This window comes from Oryctolagus cuniculus, chromosome 18 (genome assembly GCF_051225735.1).
Source record: "Oryctolagus cuniculus isolate XC-2025 breed Fujian yellow rabbit chromosome 18, ASM5122573v1, whole genome shotgun sequence".
Taxonomy (NCBI): Eukaryota; Metazoa; Chordata; class Mammalia; order Lagomorpha; family Leporidae; genus Oryctolagus; species Oryctolagus cuniculus.
The window spans coordinates 62,435,763-62,453,056 of record NC_142884.1 but is presented as its reverse complement, the minus strand read 5'-3'; the positions used below and the strand labels follow the sequence as shown (position 1 = coordinate 62,453,056).

Below are 17,294 nucleotides of genomic sequence, written 5' to 3'. Positions count from 1 at the left end.
CTCACTAGGCTAATCCTCCGCCTAGCGGTGCCGGCACACCGGGTTCTAGTCCCGGTTGGGGCGCTGGATTCTGTCCCGGTTGCCCCTCTTCCAGGCCAGCTCTCTGCTGTGGCCCGGGAGGGCAGTGGAGGATGGCCCAGGTGCTTGGGCCCTGCACCCCATGGGAGACCAGGAAAAGCACCTGGCTCCTGGCTCCTGCCATCGGATCAGCGCGGTGCGCCGGCCGCAGCGCGCCGGCCGCGGCGGCCATTGGAGGGTTAACCAACGGCAAAGGAAGACCTTTCTCTCTGTCTCTCTCTCTCACTGTCCACTCTGCCTGTCAAAAAAAAAAAAAAAAAAAAAAGACATGGCTGCTCTGCTTCCAACTCAGCTTCCTGCAGTTGTGCCCTGAGAGAGCAGCTGAGGATGGCCCAAGTCCTTGGATTCCTGCCGCCACATGAGAGACCAAGATAGAGTTCCTGGCTCCCGGCTTGTCATTTGGGTAGTGACCCAGCAGAGGAAAGATCTGTGTGTGTGTGTGTGTGTCTTTCCATCTTTCTGTATCATTCTGCCTTTCAAATAAATACATAAATCAGCCGGCGCCGCGGCTCACTAGGCTAATCCTCCGCCTTGCGGCGCCAGCACACCCGGTTCTAGTCCCGGTCGGGGCGCCGGATTCTGTCCCGGTTGCCCCTCTTCCAGGCCAGCTCTCTGCTGTGGCCCGGGAAGGCAGTGGAGGATGGCCCAAGTGCTTGGGCCCTGCACCCCATGGGAGACCAGGAGGAAACACCTGGCTCCTGGCTTCGGATCAGCGCAGTGTGCCAGCCGTAGCAGTCACTTTGGGGGTGAACCAAAGGAAGGAAGACCTTTCTCTCTGTCTCTCTAACTCTGCCTGTCAAAATAAATAAATACATAGATCTTCACACACACACACACACACACATCCTATCATGAGAGGTGGCTGTGTGGGCTTGCTCAGGCTACCATGACAAAATACCACAGACCAAGTGGCTCAAACAGCAGAAATTTCTTTTCTCTCGGTTCTGGGAGCTAATACTTCAAGATTGGAGTGTGGGGGCCTGTGCTGTGGGGCACCAGGTTAACCACTGTCTGCAGTGCCAGCATCCCGTACAGATGCCAGTTTGCATCCAGCTGCTCCACTTCCGATCCAGCTCCCTGTTAATGTGACTGGGAAAAGCAGCAGAAGATGGCTCAAGTGCTCGGGCCCCTCCGCACACACGTGGGAAACCTGGAAGTCAGAGATGGCTGGGTGGGCAGAACAAAGAAAAGACAACACAGCCAGTAAATCTCAAACCCAGCCCTTGTCATGGAGAGGAAATTCCCATGTTGAAACCCAGAACCCCGGCCGTTGCCGTGGCTCACTAGGCTAATCCTCTGCCTGTGGCGCCGGCACACCGGGTTCTAGTCCCGGTCGGGGCGCCGGATTCTGTCCCGGTTGCCCCTCTTCCAGGCCAGCTCTCTGCTGTGGCCCGGGAGGGCAGTGGAGGATGGCCCAGGTGCTTGGGCCCTGCACCCCATGGGAGACCAGGAAAAGCACCTGGCTCCTGCCTTCGGATCAGTGCGATGCACCGACTGCATCGCGCCGGCCACGGCAGCCATTGGAGGGTGAACCAACGGCAAAGGAAGACCTTTCTCTCTGTCTCTCTCTCTCACTGTCCACTCTGCCTGTCAAAAAAGATGGGATTACTTAAAAATGAGACCTTTTGGAGCAGACCTTACTCTAGTCTCTCTGTCCCATAGATACCAGGGGCGCATGCACACGGGAAAGACCAGGTGAGGACACAGCGAGGGGACGGCCATCTACAAGTCCAGGAGAAAGACCTCAGAAGACACCAGCCATACTGACACCCCAATCTTTTTTTTTAAGAATATTTATTTACTTATTTGAAAGTCAGAATTACAGAGAGGAAGAGACAGAGAGAGAGAGAGAGAGAGAGAGAGAGAGACATCTTCCATCTACCGGTTCACTCCCCAAATGGCCACAAAGGCCAGCGCTGGGCCAGGCTGAAGTCAGAAGCCAGGAGCCTCTTCCAGGTCTCCTACGTAGGCAGTAGAGGCCCGAGCACTTGGGCCCACCTTCTGCTGCTTTTCTCAGGCCACGAGCAGGGAGCAGGATTGGAGGTGGAGCAGCCGAGACAGGAACTGGCACCCCTATGGGATGCCGGCATTGCAAATGGCGGCGTCACCTGCTATGCCACAATGCCGCCCCCCAAGCAAGTTTTTAAGAGTGGGGTAGTTCTGACTCTGCTTCAAAATGGCACAAGAGGCAGGCGATCCTCTCGCCCACAAGTGTCTCTGATGAGAAAAACCCAGGGGTAAGAAACACGCAGGCGGCTCCCCCTCCCAGCTCCCTTCCTCCCTTAGTCCTCTCCTTCCCGCCCACTGCAGTGACGTCAGTGTCTGAGGCAGAGGTGTGAGGGAAGGGGTGCCATACAGGGGCGGCAGGAGCGCACACGTGGTGGGGGCGGGGGTGGAGTGCGAGGGAGCTGGGGGGTCACTGGTTTGGGTGTTACATGAGCAAGTAAGGCAGCGTATTGAGAATAAGGGAGTGGGGTCACTCACTATTTTTTTTTTTTAACTTTTATTTAATGAATATACGTTTCCAAAGTACGAATAATGGATTACTATGGCTTCCCCCCCATACCGTCCCTCCCACCCACAACCCTCCCCTTTCCCACTCCCTCTCCCCTTCCATTCACATCAAGATTCATTTTCGATTATCTTAATATACAGAAGATCAGCTTAGTATACATTAAGTAAGGATTTCAACAGTTTGCTCCCACACAGAAACATAAAGTGAAAAATAATAGATGATTTTTTTTAATGATGATGAAATCAGATCAGACCTATTGTCATGTTTAATCCCAGTGAGAGTCAAGTTGGGAGTTGATAGTTTCTTTTCTTTTCTTTTCTTTTTTTTTTTTTTTTTTTTTTTTTTTTTTTTTTTTACAGAGGATCAGTTTAGTATGCATTAAGTAAAGATTTCAACAGTTTGCACCCCCATAGAAACACAAAGTGAAATATATTATTTGAGTACTCGTTATAGCATTAAATCTCAATGCACAGCACATTAAGGACAGAGATCCTACATGAGGAGTAAGTGCACAGTGACTCCTGTTGTTGATTTTACCAATTGACACTCCTGTCTATGGCATCAGTAATCTCCCTATGCTCCAGTCATGAGTTTCCAAGGCTATGGAAGCCCCTTGAGTTCTCCGACTCTTATCTTGTTTAGACAAGGTCATAGTCAAAGTGGAGGTTCTCTCCTCCCTTCAGAGAAAGGTACCTCCTTCTTTGAAGACCTGTTCTTTCCACTGAGATCTCACTCACAGAGATCTTTTGCCAGAGTGTCTTGGCTTTCCATGCCTGAAATACTCTCATGGGCTTTTCAGCCAGCTCCGAATGCCTTTAGGGCTGATTCTGAGGCCAGAGTGCTATTTAGGGCATCTGCCATTCTATGAGTCTGCTGAGTATCTCACTTCCCATGTTGGATCACTCTCCCCTTTATTTATTCTATCGGTTAGTGTTAGCAGGTACTAGACTTGCTTATGTGCTCCCTTTGACTCTTAGTCCTTTCATTATGATCAATTGCGAACTGAAATTGATCACTTGGACTAGTGAGATGGCATTGGTACATGCCACCTTGATGGGATTAAATTGGAGTCCCCTGGTATGTTTCTAACTCTACCATTTGGGGCAAGTCAGCTTGAGCATGTCCCAAATTATATATCTCTTCCCTCTCTTATTCCTACTCTTATGTTTAACAGGGATCACATTTCAGTTAAATTTCAACACTTAAGAATAACTGTGTATTAATTACAGAATTAAATCAGTCATATTAAGTAGAACAGACAAAAAAAGTCACTCACTATTTGATGAGGGATTTACAAACACAGAAAGGGGGAGTTTGAAAGGGCCTTCATGTATTAGAAGCATCCGTATGAACCCACAGCTTTCAAATACACGATACAGAAATACAAATGGATGCACGTGGTAACGAGCACACTCAGCACCCAGACTTCATTCTGCACTACAGATTCTCAGAGCTTGGTGGCAATCACTGCTCCGGGGCCGGGGCAGGAAGTACAAAGGAGCCTTTACTGTGCCAGAAAAAAAAAACCCAAAATCTCAAGAATGCTGGGGACACAGCAAAAGGACACAGTGACTGGTTCAGAGGGGTTCCCACTGAACAATCTGGACATCAAAATAAGCATTCGGTTAAAACTTTTAATAAAAAAGTAGGATCTTGGAAGAAGCTCCTGGCTCCTGGCTCCGCATCGGCGCAGCTCCAGCCACTGTGGCCATCTGTGAACCAGTGGATGGAAGACCTCTCTCTCTCTGCCTCTATCTTTCAAATAATTTTTTTTTTTTTTGACAGGCAGAGTGGACAGTGAGAGAGAGAGAGAGAGAGAAAGGTCTTCCTTTGCCGTTGGTTCACCCTCCAATGGCCGCTGCGGCCGGCGCACTGCGCTGATCCCATGGCAGGAGCCAGGAACTTATCCTGGTCTCCCATGGGGTGCAGGGCCCAAGCACTTGGGCCATCCTCCACTGCACTCCCTGGCCACAGCAGAGAGCTGGCCTGGAAGAGGGGAAACCGGGACAGAGTCCGGCTCCCCGACCGGGACTAGAACCCGGTGTGCCGGTGCTGCAGGTGGAGGATTAGCCTAGTGAGCCGCGGCGCCGGCCTCAAATAAATGTCTTAAAACAAACAAAAACAGGGATCCAGGAGCCTCAATCAGTCAGTCACACCCAACAGTGGAGAAGGGGAAGCTATTGCCTATGTTGTACAATGTCAGCTAATCAGTGCCGAAGGAATACTGATCACCTTTGGCAACCACTGTCGTGGGAGATCATACAGGCGAGTTATTACTGGACAATAATGCTGGTGGAGGTAGTTTGATGAAAAACAGAACAATGGCTTAACTGAGTATCTCCCCACAAACGCTAGTCAAAGCCTAAAGGGAAAATGGCAGGCACTGACTTGACGAGCTGATCGAGGTTAACATCACCATGGTGGTCCGGGCCGACACCGCGCGCCTGCTGATGCTCTGGGAAGAGCGTGGCTCACTTCTGTGGCATTGCTACCGACAAGATGGGACAAGATGGGACTCGGGCAGGTCCCGCGGCGGCACGGGATGGGCCCCGTGGAGGGTTATCCTGTAAAGAGATCTGGGTCCCCGGGACTCTCAGGCATGTGAGCGACAGCCCGAGGACGGGGAACTGCTCCAGACTGAAGAGACGTGACAACCAAAGCGCCACCTGGTGCTGCACAGAATCCGGGGCCAGAACGGAAAGGGAGACAACTGTGGGTGACTGGCAGCAAACGCCAGTCTATGGGGGTCTATGGAGGGGATGGTAGCGTGGGACCTGTGTTGATTTTTCTGCTGAGAGGACTGGGGAGGCAACACACGGGTGCTCCTGTGTTTTGTAGGTATGCACTAGAGAATTTATGGATGCTAGGAGTATCTTGTCAAAAAAAAAAAAAAAAAAAAAAAGACAGGGGCTAGCGTGTGGTGTAGCGGGTTAAGCCTCTGCCTGCGATGCCGGCATCCCACATGGGCACATGGACACATTCGTGTCCTGGCTGCTCCTCGTGCTTGGGCCCCTGCACCCATGTGGACAAAAGGATGAAGCTCCTTGCAGTGGCCTGGCCCAGGGCTGGCTGTTGTGGGCATCTGGGGAGTGAAACAGTGGATCTGATCTCTTACTCCGACTTTCAAAATAAATAAATAAATCTTTAATTAAAAAAAAAAGACAAGACAGGGTAATGGCCCAAATGTAGTAAAATGCTAACACACTGGGAAATTTGCGTGGAGATAAAGGAGTTCTTTGTATTGTTTGAAAATTTGCTGTAGATTTGAAACTATTTCAACATTAGAAAGAAAACAACAAAAAATACAAGTCTAAAAGCAATTTTTTATTTACAGTATAAAGGTTACAAAGGTATATGTGCATTTATATATATAGTACCCTTAAGTTACAAAGTTTCATTGTAATGTACAATGCTATATGTGGATGTGCAACTCAAGGGGAAGTGTTGTCTATGCGTTTATATTTATAGAGTATACATAAAGCTTTTTTAAAAAATTAAGAACAGAAATACTGCCCTGTTTTATGCCATGGGTTTTTGATTTGGTAGCCAGAAGATAGATCTGAGACTTAAATTTTAAATAAGATTTAAAGAGAAGTCTTGTTTAAAATCAAGATTCTTTAAAGAAAAGAAAGAAAAAAAAACCAGGTTCGAAACTTTAATTATTTGCAGGAGTATTATTCCAGCTTTCTAAGTCCTCATACGTCACACATATGAAAGCAGAGTGGGAAAGAACACATACAGGTGGGTATTACCAGGGTGTGCACAGGTAAGCCAACGTGGGCCTCTTAGGTAGTGGTTTCCCACACTGTCTTCTCAGAGACCTTGGGTCTGGTACCAAACAGGAAACAAGTTCTTTGGGCACCAAGGACCTGTAACACTGAACTCATCTGACAGACTGTAAACACAGAACAGGGCCCTGCGCTGGAGGAAGAGGTCTGAAACCGGCTCCTACGATATAGCAGATTTGCGCTGAGGACCGTGCAAACCTGAAACTCGTTCTATTAATTCACAAAGCACAGGGGAGGAGAAGTAACTGAAACCCACTTGGACATGACCAAAATGGAAGGAAAGGCTCCTTGCAACCACAGCAGAGACACTCACGTGAGGCTAGGTAAGGGCTGGTTTCATTAATACACAATCATTAGCACCTGGTTGTCAAAGGGTAGGTGTAAAGACCAGACCACGACCAAGACCCTGAGGCATGGCCTAGTGTTTGTGCCCAACACCAGGAAGCTTGAAGACAAAGGGAAAGGAGCCCGTGTGACGGCCTTCCTTCCTCACGCCGTCCCAGTCACAGGCGGCTCAGGCGGCTCGGGGCATGACTCAGGATGTTGCCTGAGACCTGACCCTTGTGATGAATGGAGGACAAGCTGGGCAGAAAGGGGCTGGCGCTGTGTGAAAATTACAGAAAATGAAATCGTGCCCTCATTTTCTTCAGGTGCCATTTTCACTGAGTTTGAGTGCCAGTGTTCTAGAACAAAAGAATTTTGTTAAGTTTTAAATATCTTCATTTTGATCTTTCGATAATGGAGAAAGTCTCCACCTGAACAAATGAGATGCTTACATGTAAGTGGGGAAATGAGTTGGCAAAATGGAGAAATGGGGGCGGGGGGAGTGTGATGAAACATATTTAGTTTTGCTGTTTTAGTTTAAAAAAGACTTTCTCATTGATCCACTTTGGACAATAGAGCCTACTTTTTATTGTTGTGATTTATTTTACTAAGGATACTCTTTTCTTTTCCAAACTGAATTTACTTTTGCACTTAAAGAAAAAAAACATCCTGTATAATGAAAAGGACCAATCTACGTCCATGTGGTTGGAATGGCTTCCTGTTGGCATGGATCAAAGCCTGAGGATCTCTTGAAACATTTTCTAGTTTTCCAGATCCAGAGAAGAACTGTAGATACACTCGGGTAAAAATACCCAGTGATTAAGTATGTCCCCACTGAATGGACGTACCATGCATGGTGTGGTTGGGAAATAATGGGTCCTGTGCTACCTGGAGGCGGGAACCTTCTTTTCGACCCTTCAGGATGTATTGTTCAGTAAGTGCTTATTAGATGAAAGATGTATATTATTAATGGTATTAATTGGCTGTGCAGTTTTAATGTCTCCAAGCCCTCAAAGAGGACCCTGTGTAGAAGGAGTGAGTCATCAGGCTCCTGGGTGTACAGTGACTGGGATGAAGGAGGACTAGAAAACTAGAATATGCCGAGTCAAGCACAGGAGGGAAAAAGACTGTGGAACTAGACAAGACGTTCCAGTATTCAGAAATCAGAGACCCAACCAAGACTCCCAATCTCACACTACAATGAAGTATCATTCCTCTATTGATGGTTTTTGGTTTTAACCAATATTATTTTAAAAGGACAAGCCAAGGGTTACAATTCATATGGTAGATTTTTGTTGAATGTAATCAAATGTGTACTGGAGAGCAAGTAATGCTTTGTAAAGGGCAGAGTTATGCCTTACATTGTATGTGGATTCACTTACAAAACTGGAATGTGCTTTGGTTCAGTCACCAGTTCAACTGGAAAGGAAGAATACAGGTGGTAAGAAATTGAGCTCAAATGTTATGTCTTGAAGCAAAAGAAGTAATCTTGTGGAAATGTTCTTTTGTGGTACGTAACCATTCTTCTAGGTGGCAGTTTAGCTAGTGTCAAAAACAAGACAGGAAAACAGATGCACTACGTGCCTATGTATTGCACCTTCTCCCTAACTTGAAATTCTGTCCTTTAACAGCAGAATGAACTGGTGTCATCAATCTGCCAGATGTTTCTGGTTTTCAGAAAAAGGGTTTCAGCTAGTCACTTAGGCAGTCTACTCCTCGTGTAAAATAAACTCAACTTGATGTCATTATAGCACAGGAATAACTATGCTGCTCAAAAATACATGATCCCGATACACAGCATAATGATCTTAGCGGGTGTCTGTCATCACACATCCATGGAGTGTCAATGCACCCGACACAGCACAAGACAGAGCTGAGGAAGGAGGGCGACTGCTGCTATTGGTTTCTAAAGTAAAAACAAAACAAACAAACAAACAAAAGAAACAAAACTCTACCACCAAGCAGTCAAAATAAGGGCACAGAGACAGCACACGGGAGATGGCAGATTCCTCTACTTTCACCTTCAACACGAAAAAGAAAAGCCACAACTGAGATCTAACTGAGAGAGATTTCTAAATTCAAAGTAGAGTAACTAATACTACCTGGCATAAAATGTCATACCTGATATAAAGGTGCATAAAAAGAATGAATATGACCATAGCCTAATTAAACTTAAAGTTCAGATAAAGTCCCAAATGTAAGTAAGTCTCTTTTCATTACATAGACATTCAGATCTGGCCACAGCCATCTGCTTTGAGACCAGAGAGACCTGGCATTTGATTTCTTCATTAGGGACTGAGAAGAGCTTTGGCTTTCCTACCAGCCATTCCATTCACGCACCAGCTGTGGACAGTGGCCATGTGGAAATGCTGGGTATTTGGAGAGCTGAGATACTATGTACAATCAATAGCTTATAACCAGTGAAAATAATAGAAGCGTAATCCAAAGCAAGTGTCCAAGATAAGAATACAAAAGAGCAAAGTGCTTGAGTCTACAGGTCTTCCCTGAAAGTTTCAACAACGTTTAACTCTTAAACTAGGCAGGGAAGAGAATTTGCATAGCAGCTTACAAAGTAATTTGCATTAAAAATACGGACAGACTTTTCCATGATTTTGAAAACAAATATGCCCACATGCATATAAATTAAACAAGAGGACCTAGAGTTTCTCAAAGAATTTTTAAAGACGCAACCTTTACCTTATACCTCTTGTCCATTAAACCATTTATAGTGAAACCTGTTTCCGGGAGAAACATAATCTTGTCCGGATTCCACACGGCGTAATTTTTTTTTTTAAAGAATAAATTTTGGTTTATCAGCTAAGTGCATTTAATCAGCTGAAGAAAGCTGTGTTACCATTCTGCTTAGGAGAAGTTAAGAAAACAAACAAGTAACAATGTTAGCCATTTATGGGTTGAACGATTTTCTATGGGTAAAAAAAGAAATAAATACTTAAATCTCCCCTGCCATGCAATATTTTTTAGTGAGGGAATTTGTAGTGAGAGTACAGATGCGGAACGCAGGCCCTATCAGACTTTCCCCAGCCTAAAAAAGTGCTAAAACAGGGCTTTCAAAGAGGTGGGTGACATTTAAAGTAACATTTCTGATTGCCTGTGCATGTCTCAATATTTAACCTGAAACTCTGTCTACTACGCAGGCGAGTTTACAGTCACAACTACCCAATAAGCACTGTGTAGACACCCACTGAAGAACTGCTTCCTATAAGAGAACAGGTTTAGACCGGGCACCTCTAATCTGAAATGCTCTGGAATCCAACATTTGTGATCAGCATGCTGGATTTTGAATTAGGAACACCCAGCTGGAGAAGTCTATATGAGTGTCCCACAGTCTGGAACACTCCCAGGATCTGGAACACTTCTGGTTCTAAGCATTCAGGTAAGGGATTCTCAACTTGTGTCAATTTCAGACAAGGTTTGTTTGATGACTTCAGGAACGGATCTGTCTTTTGCAGAGAAAGAAAACTTTGTGCCTTTTCTTTTCTTTTTTATGGGGAGAGAATGGCCAGGAAAGAGGAGGAAGCCTTTCAGACACCAGCTGGTGTCGCCTGTGTGGTATGAGAAGCAGCCGAGCACCTGGTCTGGAGGGAGGGGCAGCAGGTGGTCTGCCTGCAGGGGGCACACTCTGCAGCCTCCTCTCCACTGGACACACAGGAGCCCGAAAGGCCCTGACAATTCTCCTAAATCAAGATGAAAGAGAAATGAAAAGTTACCTGCTTCTATAAAAGAGGTGAAATATAAAAATGATCATTTTTACTTGTCGTTTGAAAATTATATTGAAAATAATATGCCATGTTGTGGCAGGGAAATACAAAATACACATTTATCAAGGTGTCCCATTCCTAAAAAGCACTTCGTCTGTGGCTTGAAAATCCCCCCCCCCACACCTAGTTGAAGAACAATCTTGGCCACCTCGACTGGAGAGCAGTTCACGGATGCAGGCAAGCAGCTGCTGGGCTCTTGCTCTTGGGGCTGCTAGTGGACAGAGACCTCCCATACACTTCCATTTCCCAGGACTCAAAAGGTTATTACAAACCTCTGGACCTCAGCAAAACGAGCTGAAGCATATACGCCCTGCCCCTCCGGCCCACCGCTTAACCACACCTGGCTTCCAGACTCCACCTCACCAGTGAGCGGCGGCTCAGGATTCCCCTGCAAGTCCCAGTGTGTTAGCCTTTCTCCTGAGCACAGAAAGCCTCAGCCAAGTGGCTCTGCTGCCGAAGTCTGGACGGACTGTCCGACTCCTCTTATTAACGATACTCTCACTGCAAGGAGTGTCCAAGCTGGCTTATCTGACAGCATCATTTGTTGAAATTCTGCTTCCAGATATCATAGCTGGACCTTCGAGACATTTTCTCCTTCCTTTAATTGCAAATTGTCTCATATGGAACCCATCTTAGGTTTATGAATTTTCAAATCAAAAAAGTTCTTAAAAGGCAAATTTTTGTCTAGATTTTAACTTCTAGTTTTGAAGTGAACTAGATAATTCATCATTGGAGCTTTAACAATTATCTGAAGCTCGGGGAAGAACACACATCTCTCCCCGACATCGGATAGAGAACTCTCTCTGCTCCTGAGTCTGCTCTCTCCCACGTCCCACCTGTCAGTGTGCACACAAACCAAACAGCTCAGGTTTAGTGTACACAGCTACATCTTCTCAGCCCCCACCCCAACTGGGGTGCCACTCACATCTGCTCCCTAACAGTACTCACATCATCTTATGACATCCCTGATAGATCAAGTAAACAGCAATAATTCCTAGAGCTTTCTTCAGAGGGCAGAGAGAGCATTCAAGTCAAAAGTATCTTTCCTTTCAGATCTAGGGACTTGTGCTAATCTTGAAATTTTATACAGATACTACACTATTTTAAATTTCTTCAGATACATACCTTCTTCAAAATTAGGAAAACTAAGCCTCATGTGATTGTCCAATACCACAGAATCAGCAATTGTATTGCTGCTGCCCCCTAACAGTCGCATCTGGTACAGCTTCGCAAAGTGCAGGTGGATCATCCAGAGAGAAGCCAACAGGGGGTCTTGAGTCAGCAGCCGTCTGTCTGCGCCACTCTGCTGCCGCAGGCAGGGCCAGGGCCAGGGTGCCGCGTGGGCTCAGAACATCTCGCCGTGATGCCCCGCGCTGGGATTTGGCTTCACCCACCACGCCTGCTCTTCAAGCAAGCTGGCTCTTCCCCACCAGTAAGGAATCCCACCCGAAGACTGTTTCTCCAAGCTAGAAGGGAGGGTCTCCCTGGAATGGCAGTGATACCCAGTTACTGAAAGAGTAACTAATAAAGCTCCACTCACCCTAACCAAAGGCACATGTGGTCAGCAGTAAGAAATGGCTTAGCCGAAAATGAGGATTTCTTTAAAATAAATCGTGGAAGATACCCTGGCTCCTACCAAAGATTAAATCAGAAAAACCTAAATCAAGCTAAACTTTTCTTCTAAAGCAGTAGTTTCCAACTTGCTTTTCAACTTGGTCACCACTAGAAAGGAGTGGAAGGCAAGGCAAATCAAATTTTGCAAAATCTAAGTCCTAATGTTAGCACGTGCGAGCAGCAAAGCTGGTGAGGAGGTGGGAAGTGATGGCCAGGGTGGGATGAAGTGAGAGCCAGGACAGATGAAGACCCCTTTGGGGAAGCGACTCAAGGACGTCCTTGGTGGAGGGAGCAGGTGAGGAGAGTGAACTCCCACGAACCCTGTGGCCTATCTGGAATGACCGAGAGGCAACGGGCCGCTGCGCACTAGCACCTAGGAAGGGAGAGTTTGTCCTCACCAAGAGCTCAAGGCTAAGCCCACAAGAGGTCCTATAGGAAGCAGAAAAAGGAAACAGCTCTTGGCTACTTGATGGTGCCTGACAAGAAAAACAACAGCCACTCTTTTCAACAGGAGCAACAAGCCTAATCACACAGCAGCTGCAAGACAGTGGACCAACAGCTTCGTTCTGGAGCTCATCAGGGTCATCTGGCCAAGGTAGGTTGTGAGAAGTATGGTTCAGCAGCGATTTGCAGGTCCGTGGGAAGGCACTGTGCTGGAGGGGAGAGCAAAGAGCTTTCTTTTTGTGCTTTTTTTTTCTTTTTTGAGGTGAGAATACTTCTTTTGACAGTCAAGGCTCTTTTCTGATTTTTTTGCTGCTCATACAAGCAGTCCCATGCGGGTGACTTTGGCCGACAAGAAGGTATGCAACACGAATACAATCGGCTTTGGACAGGAGTGCAGGTCCATGGTCTGTGAAGAAAGGACATTAATTATCACTCTCCTATACAGACAATTTAATAAGCAAAGATCTGAAATAAACAAGTTTAGATGGATGTTCTAACTTTCAAAAAGACTGTGCCAGGGCCAACATTCTGGTGAGCGGGTTAGGCCACTGTCTGTGATATTGGCATCCCATATCGGAGCACTGGTTCGAGTCCTAGCTGCTCCACTTCTGATCCAGCTCCCTGCTGGTGCACCTGGGAGAGCAGTGGAAGATGGTCTAAGTAACTGCACCCTTGCCACCCACATGGGAGATATGGACAGCGTTCTGGGCTCTTCAGTTCAGCCTGGCCCAGCCCTAGCTGTTGGAGCCATTTGGGGAGTGAACCAGAAGATGTGAAACAAAGAACACTGTACGTGGAGACCACTAACTGTATCTGTAATTATATTTCCCTGGGGAAGGCAGCTGAAGCATGATCATCTGTGGGCGTGGTTTCTGAAACCTCTTGATAGATCTGTGGTGGGCATGATGGTCGGTGGGGCTTGTTAGGAGGAACAGCTATGCCTTCCTAAACACAGGTCTCCAACTTGACAGCTGCCACTCTCACGAGCAGGGAGAGCTAGAGTCAGGCTGTATGCACCCTTGGCACTGATAACATAAACCAGGAAAAGGCTAAAATTATGCCTTTTAAAGGAAAACATTAATTAGAAACATAAGTGACAGAGCACTAGTTATTGCTAAACTGTATATATTAAATATACAGCAGGGTTAAAATGTACAAATAGAAATAACCTAACACCTTGCTTGCTAAATGGCAACCGATAGTACTAACTGGCTAATTTAATAGAGAGAAGGATTTACCTCTCACTAATGTCTCAGGCTGCTGAAAAGCCCTGCACTATGGTCTGTCCTTAGTCTCCTAAAGGTTCAGCATTCACAGTCAGATTTTTAGGGGCCGGTGCGGTGGTTAAGCACTGTCTGCAGTGCTGGCATCCTATATGGGTGCTGGTTTGTGTCTTGGCTGCTCCTCTTCCAATCCAGCTCTCTGCTTATGGCCTGGGAAAGCAGTGGAAGACGGCCTAACTGCTTGGGCCCCTGCACTCACACGGGAGACCCAGAAGAAGCTCCTGGCTCCTGGCTTTTGATAGCCCCAGCTCTGGCCATTGAGGCCATGTGGGGAGTGAACCAGAGGATGGAAGACTTCTCTGTGTCTCCACCTCTCTTGTCTATAGTAAGATGGTCAGCCATAGCTTTCTCATTTGGAGATTCAATTACATTACTGTTGTCAAGTTCCCATCTCCAGTGGTTTTGTCAGTGGACATAAGATTTCATGTATGGTAAGACTGGAGATACTGACAAAACTGGTAACAAAGGTAAGGTATTTCTTCTCTTTTTTCGTAATTTATGATTTCTGTAGTATACTTGATATATTGCTTTAGTCCCTCTGGGAGGAATCGTGACTTTCTGTTGATATTTCCTTTAAAGGACAAGGGAGTCAAAAAAAAGCTGATAGCTGTGTGGATGTTTCCTTTCTCTTAATTGGCAGACTTCTGTAGCAGACAAGTCACTCAATCACTCTTAACCCTCAGCCCAGCGAACTGCTGATAAGAGCAATGGAAAGAATCTATTACAGTTTGCCAGCTTTCTTATTTTACATCTTACTTTTAAAATAAAAACCTGTTTCTTGAGGGGCTGTTTTTTCTTCCTAACAATAAAACAAAACTTTTTTTTTTTTTAAACAAAACACCTACACTCAATGACATCTCGAAAAGAATTTCCTGGATCCAGAAGAAATGCTGGATCATGATGTTCTATGTAAGACATAAGAAGAAATGAGAAGAGAATGTCTGTTAGTACAAACGTGTCTTTCAGAAACACTCACCAGTTCTCCCTCAGGGCCACCGAAATCCAGATACAGATTCCTGATGCCGTCATCAGCAGACATTTTCAGCCTCTCGAAGGGGTAGCGGTATAGTATGCTGCTGGCGCCTGCATCTTCCCTGGAGATAGTGAACCCATTTTCATAGTGGACAGTGAATCTTACCTCTTGGCCATTTAATGTGCAACCTGTTGAAGACAAGGAAAAATATTGGCAAAGTGGAAAGAGATGCTTCTGGTTTCACAAAGTGAAAAAAGATCTTTCCTAGACAATCTCAGAACTATCTGGGGCCTCCTAAAATGAGTTTTGTGTTGGTTACTGAAGTCAACATCTTGACTGAGATGAGGCAGAAATGACCATAACAATGACAACAGACTCAGGTCAATCCTCACTTGAGCACTCATGCTGGCAAGGCGGGGAGGGATAAGCTGCATGTGGTACTGGAGCGGTAAGAGGGATGATCCTTGCCCTCAAGGACTCCATCCACACAAAGGCATAAATGTGAGATTCCAACTGTGTAATGTAGAATGTGTAGAATACAACTGAATGCCAAACTGAACAAGGCCAAAGTCAAGGGAAAATTTCCCGAAGAGTTGGGACTTCAGATAGGCCCTACAGAATAGGAAAAACTGCATAGGGAAGGGGAAATAGGAAGAAGGATTCAAGTTGGCAAGAAGAAGGAACCACCAAAGAAGCAAAGGCAGAGATGTCTTTCAGGATTGTGGTTTGGTTGTTATTTGGAAAAAGACAGTGTGAATTGAAGGTAAGGGCAACGCCGAGCAAAAGACAAGCAGTCAATCCTTTCAAAGGAAGCATCTGGACTGACAGGACACAGAACTGGCAGCTGCCTTCTATCAAGATGGCGAAGTCTGTCTCACTAACAACTGAGTCACATTTCTTCTCGTACAGGGGCTATAACTGAGAGACTCACTGAGACTTGGCTACTGCATAGCTGTTTGAGAGCTGAGCTTAAAATTACTTAAGGATCAGAGTTGAACTAGCTTGGTCACTTCACTTTTTTTTTTTTTTTTTAATATTTATTTTATTTATTTGAAAGGTAGAGTTACAGAGAGAGATCTTCCATCTGCTGGTTCACACTCCAAATGGCCCCAACAGCTGGAGCTGGGCCAGGCTGAGCCAGCAGCTGGAATTCCAATTGGGTCTCCCATGTGGGTGGCAGGGGCTCCATACTTGCGACACCTTCTGCTACTTTCCCAGGTCCATTAGGAGGGAGCTGGATCGGAGGTGGAGTAGCTGGTACTCGAATCAGCGTCCATTTGGGATGCTGATGCTGCAGGCAGTGGTTTAACCCACTGTACCAAAATGCTGGCCCCTCATGTGCCTGGAAAAGCAGCAGAAGGTGGACCAGGCACTGGGCCCCTGCCACTCATGTGGAAGACCCGGATGGAGTTCCAGGCTCCTGGCTTTGGCTTGCCCCAGACTCAGCCATTGTGGACATTTTGGGAGTGAACCAGAGGACTGAAGATCTATCTCTCTCTCTCTCTCTCTGCCTTTCAAATATATAAACATATCTTTTTTTTTTTAATTTTTTGATAGGCAGAGTGGACAGTGAGAGAGAGAGACAGAGAGAGAAAGGTCTTCCTTTGCCGTTGGTTCACCCTCCAATGGCCGCCGCTGCAGCCGGCGCACCGTGCTGATCCGATGGCAGGAGCCAGGATCCAGGTGCTTTTCCTGGTCTCCCATGGGGTGCAGGGCCCAAGCACCTGGGCCATCCTCCACTGCACTCCCTGGCCATAGCAGAGAGCTGGCCTGGAAGAGGGGCAACCGGGACAGAATCCGGCGCCCCGACCGGGACTAGAACCTGGTGTGCCGGCGCCGTAAGGTGGAGGATTAGCCTATTGAGCCACGGCGCCGGCTAAATATATAAACATATCTTAACAACAAAGACTTATGAGGTCAGTGTTGTTGCATAGGGGCTAAAACTGATGCGTGCAATGCCAGCATCCCATATGGGAGCAATTTGTGTTCTGGTTACTCTCCACTTCCAATCCAGTTCCCTGCTAATGGCCTGGGAAAAGTGGTGGAAGATGGCCCAAGTGTTTGGGCCCCTGCCACCCACAAGGGAGACCTGGATGAAGCTTCTGGCTTTGCTTGGCCTGTTGTGGCCATGTGAGGAGTGAATCAGCAGATGGAAGACTTCTCTCTGTCTCTCTCTCTTTGTCACTCTTCCAAAATAAATCAATCTTTAAAAAAATATTTATTTTAAAGACAGGGTGACCGTGGGTGGGGGAATGTGGGGAGGAGAGGGAGAAGAAGGAAAGAGAGACAGAGAGATAGATCTTCCATCAGCTGGTCCACTCCTCAACTGGCCACAATAGCCAAGATTAGACAAGGCTGAAGCCTGGAGCCAGGAACTCCTTTCTGTCTCCCACATGGGGGACAGGGTCCTAAGCACTTGGGCCATCTTTCGCTGTCCTCTCAGGCACATTAGCTTCCTAGCTGGCTCAGAAGTGGTACAGCTGGGACTTGAACCAG

General features: G+C 46.6%; 1 protein-coding gene across 4 annotated transcripts in view; it reads right to left on the bottom strand.

Moving 5' to 3' along the window:
- Positions 1-5,896: 5,896 nt before the first annotated feature.
- Positions 5,897-17,294, bottom strand: part of SNTB2 (syntrophin beta 2) — a 119,933-nt gene continuing 108,535 nt past the window's right edge. For 2 of the 4 annotated variants that reach the window (XR_016225339.1, XM_051847241.3), the window contains 2 exons: positions 14,802-14,986; positions 5,897-12,948 (listed from right to left, as the gene is read on the bottom strand). Coding sequence is in view for 1 of the 4 variants with exons in the window: in XM_051847241.3 (XP_051703201.2) it covers positions 12,856-12,948; positions 14,802-14,986 (278 nt within the window). In the remaining 3 variants the exon portion in view is untranslated. Of the gene's footprint in view, positions 12,949-14,801; positions 14,987-17,294 lie in introns of those variants that run through there. The other 2 variants (XR_016225341.1, XR_016225340.1) reach the window with 2 other exon arrangements.